The 10,341-nt window shown below is 45.3% G+C and overlaps 1 protein-coding gene across 4 annotated transcripts in view; it reads left to right on the forward strand.

Moving 5' to 3' along the window:
* FRMD4B (FERM domain containing 4B) overlaps positions 1–10,341 on the forward strand; it is a 163,410-nt gene that overhangs the window by 47,870 nt on the left and 105,199 nt on the right. For all 4 annotated transcript variants that reach the window (XM_023510692.1, XM_023510695.1, XM_023510694.1 and 1 more), the window contains exon 5: positions 9,695–9,779. In XM_023510692.1, coding sequence (XP_023366460.1) covers positions 9,695–9,779 — 85 coding nt within the window. The remainder of the gene's footprint in view (positions 1–9,694; positions 9,780–10,341) is intronic.

The following is a 10,341-nucleotide window of genomic DNA, read 5'->3' on the forward strand; positions in this document are numbered from 1 at the left end:
TGTAAAGTGGAGCTGGTGGTAGTACCTGTCTGTTGGGGGTGGGGTAGGGGGAGGATTACAAGTGTTAACATTTAATGCAGACTCTATAAATGTTAACTGTTTTGAAGCTATAACTATCAGAAGCTGTCTTAAACCATGTTCAGTGGGTGAAACATTCTATCATGGGATATATAACCTTTGCATGTGGAAGGCTTCCGCTTGTCTATCTTGGGTCTGACCTATTCCCCTCTACCCTGGGTGGAAAATCTAATCATGTATCTTCCATTCACCATACCCAGCTGTTACCTCCCTATACAATTGTCCTTCCTACTCCCTCCCCAAGCAGCTGCCCCTGCTTGGGTAGCAGACTGTTTTCCAGGGAAAAGGCGAACATGTGGAATTTACCTGACCTGCCACTGCAGGCAGCCTAGGGGGAAGGCTCCCTCCCCTTCCTGGCAGGTCACAGCAAGGCCCTTTCTCTTTTGAGCCTCCCGCCCTCCCCCTCGAGCAAACTCAGAAAGAGTCACACTGCAGGAGAGAAGCCAGAGGGCAGGTTCCTACAGGCTTACCTGGGACCCTCTCTGGTTCTAGCCTTGTCTGGAAATTCAGAAGTGAGAAAGAGCTCTCCGGGCAGCAGAGCAGAGTCGAAGCAAATAGTGCTTCCCCTGGGGATTCTCCAAGGCTGCTCCCTCCCAGAGATGAAAGGGAACATATTGGACTCCCGTAAGCACTGCATAATAGCTTGGGGAAAATGAAATACACTGAAATTACACTCCAGCCTTCAGCATGGTTATAAAGCAAGACTGTGACTACATTGCAGGATCATTATAAGCAATAAACAGAGATCTCCATGCTCAGAACGTGGCTGAGGATCTGATAGAAATCTCTTTAAGTGTGCGGCTGCAGTGGGTGCCTGAAATTACCCAAGTAATTAAACAAAACCTAGAATGAGGCACTTTGACTAAGCCCTCCCTGGCCGCCAGTCACAAACCCAGCATTGTTCAGAATGAAGAACCATTGAGCAATTCTTGCCCAATTCACCTTCTTTGAAGATAATCAGTCAGACACAGCAAAAACCCTGGAAAACAAAGAAAATGTACTTAATCAGGGAGAATGATTAATCAGGGAGAAACATTCTTAAGTGTAAGGAAGAGCATTGGTTTCACCATGTTTTCTTGTTTTGTGTTAAATCAGGAACACAAAATGTAGCATTTATTTATTCTTTTAAGAGACGAGGTCTTGGCTCGGCACCTGTGGCTCAAGTGGCTAAGGCGCCAGCCACATACACCTAAGGTGGCAGGTTCAAATCCAGCCCGGGCCCGCCAAACAACAATGACGGCTGCAACCAAAAAAAATAGCCAGGCATTGTAACGGGCGCCTATGGTCCCAGCTACTTGGGAGGCGGAGGCAGGAGACTGGCTTGAGCCCAGGAGTTGGAGGTTGCTGTGAGCTGTGATGCCACAGCACTTTACCCAGCAGGACAGCTTGAGGCTCTGTCTCCAAAAAAAATAAAAAGAGAGAGAGACAAGGTCTTGTTCTGTCACCGAGACTGGAGTACAGTGGCAATATCATGGTTTACCATAACCTAAAACTTAGAGTTCAAGTGATCCTCCCACGTCAGCTGCCCAAGTAACTGGCACTGCAGACATGTACCCCTGTGCTAGGCTAACTTTTCTATTTTTTGTAGGCATTGAGTCTCAGTACGTTGCCCAAACTGGTCTTGAACTCCTCAACTCAAGCAATCCTACAGCCTTGGCCTTCCAAAGCGTTGGGATTATAGGCATGAACCATCACACCCAGAACCATTTACTGCCTTGAGAAAAAGACTTCAGGGAAGATCTTTGAAACTTCTATTCTGGTTTTTACAGTTAGAATTTTAAAAATGTTTCCAACCCATGGGTAGAGCAATAACAATGTAGTGTTAATAATCACTGCCACTCACTGGTGGCTGAACTGCATGCCACCCACTATGTTGAGCGTGTTTAAAACAGCTCCGTTTCTCCAGTGTGGGGGTAAGAGGAGGAAGAGGCACAGGCCACTGGGCAGCTGGCCCAAAGGCCCAGGACCAGTCAGCATTAGCACTGGGATTCACACTCCTGCTCACCCAACAATCAACACTTGTGCCACTGATGAATAAATACCACAAGATGAAAGCAGCGGCCACCTAAATATAAGTGACTTTTCAAAGGACAGCCCATCTTGAGCAGTTCCAGTTTTGTGCCTTTTGACAGCCATGTGCTGTCATCTGGCTGACAGGCCTGCGTCCCCTCCAGTCCAGCCATCTTTGTCATGCCTTGTGGTGTGATGTTCTGTCATCACTGAGGAGTAATTGGGTGAAGCAAGAAAGGGAAAAAATGCTGATGGGAGGAGCCAAGGGGTGGAGACAAAACCCTTCCCCAACAAATTATTTTCTCAAGAAATCATACTTGTTAAATACTTGTATGAGGTTTGTCTTTAAAACATGTACCTATTCAAAAAACCTGTGTTTATTCTGAAATTGAAAATTGATGCATGGTCTTCAACTTGAAGTCTTCGTGAAATCACTCACAGTAAGCACGCAGAAAGGAAACAGTATCCTTTTGCAAAAAGGGCTGAAACAAAAGGTCTTTATTTTGTGAGTCTGGGATAGGCTGTTTCGTTTCACTAAGAATCCCTAGATTTTGTTTTCAGTTCATGGTATGTGTTGATAGGGTGCCCGGAGAGCCATTTTCCCCAAGGATCATACATACTTTTCATACACACGATAAATAGGAAGAAATTACAATGACCTTCTTGACTTGAGGGAGAGGTGGCAACTGGATACCGAGACTGCAGGAGGCTCCAGGGCGGGTCGCCAGAAAGTAGTGGGAAATAAGATAGGGACCTGTTTTTTGGAACTATGATATAGTCAGGGGCTTGGACTTCAGAAACAAGGCAAACCCAGTTTCAGGCACAAAGGCATCTGTTCAGATTTGGATGGGCCACAGACTGATTTGGAACGGAGCCACTCAGCAGCCTGCATGTGGTTTCTTCGGTGCGCAAAGACTGGCAGGAAGACAGGTCTGGCCGATAAGCCCTGTGCCTGGAATGCCCTTCCTACCTTGGTCCCCTGGTGAACTCATGCGTTCTTTAAGACTCAGCTCAATTGTCCCCGCTCCTGTGGCACTGAGTCCTCTGGATTTCAGTTTGGCGGCATCCTTCCTCTTGATTCATATGTGGAGTTATCTGCATCCCTCTCGTGGGCCTCCGTACCATGGTGCACATGTTATATTTCCATATGATTGTTATTATGAGAAAGCAGTCTATCATACTGGTTTGGAATATGAACTTAGAAGTTTATCAGACCTTAGTTTGAGTCACAGCTCTACGGCTTCCTAGCTTGTGTGCCCTGAAGATGATGACCTTCCGTCCCTGTACCTCAGCTGTGTCATCCGTGAAATGGAGTTGTGATTTGCTGTCTATTATATCTGGTTGTATTGAAGAATCAAAGAAATGATTTGTGGAGAGCACTGGGGGAAGGGAAAGAAACCGGTGTGGCTAAAGTAAACAGAGTGGAAGGGAAACTGAGCTAACAAGGCCTCGGGAAAAACAGAGCCAGGGCTTCTGCAGGGATCTGGGGAGCGGGAACCAATGAATGGTTTCATCAGAACTGGCAAAATAAATAGTAACCATCTTCAGTCCTTTAGGTCACTCTAATCGTGTTTATTTTCTAAGAGGAAAGAATTTGACTGGTCTAGCTTGAGTCACATACCCACATCTGGGTGAGGGGAGCTCTACCTGAGTAGGAGGAACATGCCGTGCTGTCCCCCAGGCTGGTCCCTTCTGGTCAGCATCACTTGTTTTGTATCCAGCCAGCAAGCCTTGAGACTTTCACATATGTATGTGACTCCTGCTGAAGACCAAGACAGCATTAATTATTGTATAACAGAATTTCAGAATTTAAAAACAAAGTTTTTTGGAGACAACAGGAACATTCAAATGAAGACCGTATTTTAAATAATACTAAGAAATTATTGCAAGCCTTATTAGTGTGAAAATTATTGATGTATGTTTTCAATAGTCTTTCTCTGTTAGAGGTATATTGAAGTAATTAAAGTGAAGGAGAAAAGCAATGACAGACACAGTAGGAAACAGACCTTGAGTTCTACTAATCGGACCTGGGCTCTTAGAGGAGCAGAGAGAGCACTTCCCTTCTGAGACTACTCCAACTTGAAGAAGGACCAGCTCGTGGCTCATGCCTATAATCCTAGCAGTCTGGAAGGCCGAGGCAGGTGGATCCCTTGAGCTCAGGAGTTTGAAACCAGCCTAAGCAAGAGTGAGATACCCCCATCCCCACCCCTGGCTCTACTGAAAATAGAAAAACTTGATGGACATTGTGGTGGGTGCCTACAGTCCCAGCTACTTGGGAGGCTGAGGCAAGAGGATTGCCTGAGCCCAGGAGTTTGAGATTGCTGTGAGCTATGATGCCATGGCACTCTACCCAGGGCAACTGAGTGAGACTCTGTCTCAAAAACTAAATAAATAAAAATGATTTTTAGGCCAGGGAAGCTGGTTCATACCTATAATTTTAGCACTCTTGAAAAGGTGAGGTGGAAGGATTGCTTGAGCTCGGAAGTTCAGACCAGACTGACCAAGAGTGAGAACCTGTCTCTACTAAAAATAGAAAAATTAATCAGGACACCTGTAGTCCCAGCTACTCAAGAGACTGAGGCAGGAGGATAGCTTAAGCCCAGGAGTTTGAGGTTGCCATGAGCTAGGCTGGGGTCACGGCATACTGGCATCAGGCAACAGGGTGAGACTATCTCTTAAAAAAAAGAATTTCTTTAGGTTAATCCAAAAGCTGTCACCTTATATCTTTTGTCCACAGGCTTTGGTTTGCTTTTTGAAGCAATAGAGAACAGATGTAATTCTGTACACAGTAACATTTTACTGAGCATCACGCTAGTCTTGTTTCTCTGCCTGCTTTTTCTACATGACTGAGATGCCCATAATTATTGAGAGCTTAGCATCCTGCTAAGTATGGGTTGAATGAACCGGGAGAGACAGCTCAGGGGATTCTGGCAAGAGCATTGTCAACTACTGACTAGGCATGGTGGCTATGCTGTAATTTTCGCACTCTGGGAGACTGAGATTGGTGGATTACTTGAGTTTAGGAGTTGAAGACCAGCCTGAACAAGAGGGAGACTATCTCTACTAAAAATAGAAAAATAGAAAAAGTAGCTGGCCTGTAGGCCCAGCCAGTCGGTAGGCTGAGGCAAGAAGATCTCTTGAGCCCAAGAGTTTGAGGTTGCTGTGAGCTATGATACCAGGACACTTTACCCAGGGTGACAGAGTGAGACTCTGTCTCAAAAAAAAAAAGCAGAGTCAAAGAGACCCAAATTAAAACCAAGGCCCTCTGCCCAGGGGACAGATCCCTGAAACTCGGTGTCTACGAAATGTATGTCTGTGAAAAGGTATCTCCTGCCAAGGTTGTTGTGATGATTAAATGAGATAACACATGGAAAGCACTTAGCACACTGGCCAGCATGTAAGTAAAAGCTCAGTAAATGTCAGCTGGGAGTCTGCTGCTGCTCAGGCTGCCAATAGGAAACCTGGTCATGTTATGTCCCTTTATAGGATAAAAATGTCCAGGAAATCCACAAGAGCCGAAACCACCACCACCACCTAGCAGAACTGGCACGTTCTTGGAGACGCAAGGAAACTTGCATACCGTAGGTCATCTAGCCTTGCAGCTGAGCTCATCTCCTCCACCGAGGCCTTCGGAGGTTCCAGGTGTGATCGACTTGCCCATCCACAATCCAACATGCAGCGCCTCTGCTGAGCACAGCTCTCTCCCCTCCAGGCCCCTGCACCAGCTGACCACTGGCCACCTCTGAAGGGCTCATGTTGGTCCCCACAGTGCGTGTCAGGGCAGAAGGAACTAAACTCATGGGAGCATACTGTCCACTAAGAGGAAGAAACGAAGGCAAAGTTAACATAGAGAATGTATTTGGGCCACGGTTGAGGACTGAGGACTGCAGCCAAGCACACACTTTTAAGTTGCCTTGGGAAGTTCTTGGAGAACAAAGGGGAAGCTTGAGTTTTGAAAGAAAAAAGGAAAAGGGGAGATTACAAAAGTTATTTGTCAGGAATTTTCTTTGGTTTACAGAAATAACATTGATTAGTGATTGGCTATGCATAGTTAAGTTATGGGGTGAGTTGCGGTGTCCAGCATCTGACATTTTATGGCTACTTGACGGCAGTTAGTCTAGAGCCCACAGAGTAAACGGCTTCAAGAGCTAACTATTTAGCTCAAGGGGGAGTGATATGTGACTGCAGTTGCATTTTAAACACCTCTCTGGACCTGATCATTTAAAGAGCCTCACATTCCTGAGATAAAAAAGAATTTTTTTATAGCCAGGCATGGTGGTTCATGCTTATAATCTTAGCACTCTGGGAGGCTGACGCAGGTGGATTGCCTAAGCTCAGGTGTTCAGAGACCAGCCTGAGCAAGAGCGAGACCCATCTCTATTAAAAATAGAAGCCGGATGTTGTGGCAGGTACCTGCAGTCTAAGCTGCTCAGGACACTGAGGCAAGAGGATCTCTTGAGGCCAGGAGTTTGAGGTGGCTATGAGCTATGATGCCATGGTCCTCTACTAACTGGGGTGACAGAGTGAGACTCTATCTCAAAAAAAAAAAAAAAAATTCTCAATACTTCGATTATAACAACAAATTCTGTCTTGGTGAAAGCCAAACTATGAATGTTTATATTTCCCAAATTTACCTACAGTATGTTCCCCACCTGGATTTCTTTTTATGCAATGGAATTCCATCTTTTCTTACCCTTCAGATATAGTTCAAATCCCATCATGTGCTTTAAGTTCTTTAAACATAATGTAAGTTTCACCAAGCCTCAGTAGTTAGAATTTCTTTCTTTCTTTCTTTTTTGAGACAAAGTCTCACTTTGATGCCCTTGGTAGAGTGCTGTGGCATCATAGCTTACAGCAACCTCCAACTCTTGGGCTGAAGCGATTCTCCTGCCTCAGCATCCCAAGTAACTGGAGTCTAGGTGCCTGCCACAACACCTGGCTCTTTTTAGAGATGAGAACTCAGGCTGGTCTCCATCCTGTGAGCTCAGGCAATTCACCCGCCTTGTCTTCCCAAGTGCTAGGATTATAGGCCTGAGCCACCATACCGGGCAATAGTTAGAATTTCTTGAAACATTACTATCTGCCAGGCACTGTACTAGACACTTCCTATATAATATAATTTATTTAAATCACATCACACACCTCCTAGATGCGTGTCCTTACCTCCATGTTATAGATACAGAATCTTCGACTCAGAAAGTTTAGTGACTTTCCTAGGCCCCACAGCTCTAAATTGCAGAAGAAAGAATTTTATTACCAATTGTTGATACTTTTTACTATTTTACATTTATTATCTAAGTTAATCCTTCCAAAATCCTCTGAGGTATCAATCTAAAAGGAAGATGCTGAGGCATAAAATATAAGGACACAGTAAGGACAGGCAGGTGCTGGGAGAACACAGACCCAAGTAACCTTGAACGTGAGCTCCCATGGCCTCTGTTACAAGGCAAAAAAGGGGACAGGAAGTAGGCTGACACCCAGTTGTCAGGAATTCTCATTGGTTTACAGAAGTAACTTTGATTAGTGATTGTCTATACAATGTTAATCTATAGGGTGTGGATTATGAGATCCAGTGTAACATTATTAATTTATAACCATTTGTAGCAATAGCATACAAGAGATGATCTCAAGAGATGACCACATAGGTCAAGCGGAAAAGTAGGATTTGATATGTCTCATTTTAATGTCTCTCTAAGCCTGATGATTTTTTTTTTTTTTTTTTTTTTTTGGCCAGGGCTGGGTTTGAATCCGCCACCTCCGGCATATGGGGCCAGCTCCCTACTCCTTTGAGCCACAGACACTGCCCTGACAATTTTTTATTTTGAGGCAGAGTCTCACTCTGTTCCCCAGGCCAGAGTGCAGCAGACTCATCATAGCCCACAGCAGCCTCAAACTCCTGAGCTCAATTGATCCTCCTGCCTCAGCCTCCCAAGTAGCTGGGACTACAACATCCAGCTGTTTTTTCTATTTTTTTATTTTTTGTGTGTGTGTGTGTGGAGTTGAGGTCTCACTTTGCTCAGGCTGGTCTCAAAACTTCTGAGCTGAACAAGTCCTCCCACCTGAGCCTCCCAGAGTGCTAGGATTATAGTCCTGAGCCCTTGCACTGGCCTTAGTGCCTGATAATTTAAATGGACTAGCATTCCTCAGATAAAGTTCTTTTCCTAAATCTAAGTGTGGTCAAAACACCCATTTTAGAAAAGAAACAAGGAATGCCAGGCATGGTGGCCTGCATGCACTGTCTCCAGCCCAGCTTCAATGACAGAGGGATGCCCCATTTCTAAAGCAGCAGCAGCAGCCACGTCGTATCTATAGCTCCCCGCCCCCAACTCCTCATTTCCTTCACCACTTTTGTACTTAACTTTCTTAACCCAATCTAACACTCCTCAAACTTCGTTAATCTCCTTTACGAGTTAAGCCTAAGTACAAATATAAAGGATTTATTCTCTTTCTGGAACTTCACTTGATGATTCAACATTAAGGTTTAGAATTTAGCAAATGATTTTACCAAGGCAGTGATAAAGTCATTCACAGCCTGTTCACCTGTATTTATCAAACGTTTCATCATTTTTGAAGGAGAGGAACCCAGCTTATGATTCTGTGGAGCTACCTTGGCCCGTTACCCCTGGCTGACCGTGACTCTTAAGAGATCTGAGAGCAAGTTCTCTTTTGGCAGTCAAAGCTGTGAGCTGTCCTAGGCCATTGTGTCTCTGTGTGTATTATTCATGAAGAGAGGCTCCAGAACTTGAGGAAAACTGCCAGGCCCCAGGTTGCCACTGGCATATCCCAGAGTGCCAGCAGTTAGAAGCCAGCCACATCATTTCAGGATGGAGAAAACAAAGTTGTTAAAAGACTCAGCCTCCCCGCCTCCCTACGGTGGGGCTGTCAGACGAGTGCTCCTAAAATGGGGGCCTGCAACCTCGGCTCTCAGTACTGAACAAGCAAAATCTTAGAAAATGGTGGAGGGAGTGAGGCCCAGAATTCTCTGATTTGCATGAGAAAAAAACAAGATTGATGGCTACTGAGAGCTTGGCTTTTAGCCAAGGGAAAACCCAGTGCCTGGAAGGATGAGAGGGAATGAGGGAGGGTGTGATTAAAACTCCCCCAGACATGGGGGTGAGGTAGGCATGGGGCCCTCAGACCTGGGAGTCTGAAAACCGCTGAGTCTCCAGCAGGTCTCCGGGTTCAATTACCTCGTGCTTGCTCAGCAGACTTAGGCTTTCAACTCTCAGAGTTCACCTGAGCTTTGTTTTGAAGCTGTCTGAGGTATTGTGAACTCCCAGAAGGCGTTTCAAAGAATGAGCAATCCCAGATAACTTTGTGTTTGCAGTTGGATGCCATTTGGGGTTTCTCTTTAACTCATCTTCCAAGACATGAAGACACTCTGTAAGCGATTTTACCTGCAGGTATGTACACACACTCACATGCCTCCATAGTGTGCAAGCCTGGACTGCAGGTTTCTTTTTTTAAAAAGGGGAAAATAAAGCACAATCCTCCCCCAGTTCTTCAAAATTCTCTCTCTGCTTTTGGGCAACACTAAATGAAGAAATGAACTCATGCTGAGAGAAGGAAATAAATCTAAGGAACAAACTCTTGTGTTGTTTTTCAGGTTTTACATTGAGAGCATATCGTTTTTAAAGGATAAAACCACCGTGGAGCTGTTTTTCCTGAATGCAAAATCCTGTGTACACAAGGTAAGATGCCCTGCTTGTCCTGTTCATTGAGTGTCCCCAGAGTGACAGGACTAGAGAGAGAAATAGTCTTCCTCTGTTCTCACGCTCAAACTAAGAAAAAAGACCACAGTCATTTCTGTTGATAGTTCCACCCCCCACACACAGCTCTTCCCAAATTGTGGGTGGAGTGCAGTACCTCTAGCTCAGTGGTAGGGTGCTGTTCACATACACCAAGGCTGGCAGGTTCAAACCTGGCCTGCACCAAATAAAACAACAACTGCAACAACAGGAAAATACAGGAGTTGTGGTGGGCACCTGTAGTCCCAGTGTCTTGGGAGTCTGAGGCAAGAGAATCGCTGAAGTCCAAGACTTTGATGTTGCTGTCAGCTGTGATGCCACGGCATTCTACCCAGGGTGACAACTTGAGACTCTGTCTCAAAAAAAACAAATTCTAGGTGGGGAAAACAGCCATCTCCACACACTCAAATGGCAGCTCCTCCCAAATTCTGGGTGAAGAAGACAGCTCTCTCCTCTCTCTCTCCCTCTCTCTCTCTCTCTCCTCTCTCTCTCCCTCCCTCCTCTG

Source organism: Otolemur garnettii, unplaced genomic scaffold (assembly GCF_000181295.1).
Source record: "Otolemur garnettii isolate 467f Iridium unplaced genomic scaffold, OtoGar3 scaffold00015, whole genome shotgun sequence".
Taxonomy (NCBI): Eukaryota; Metazoa; Chordata; class Mammalia; order Primates; family Galagidae; genus Otolemur; species Otolemur garnettii.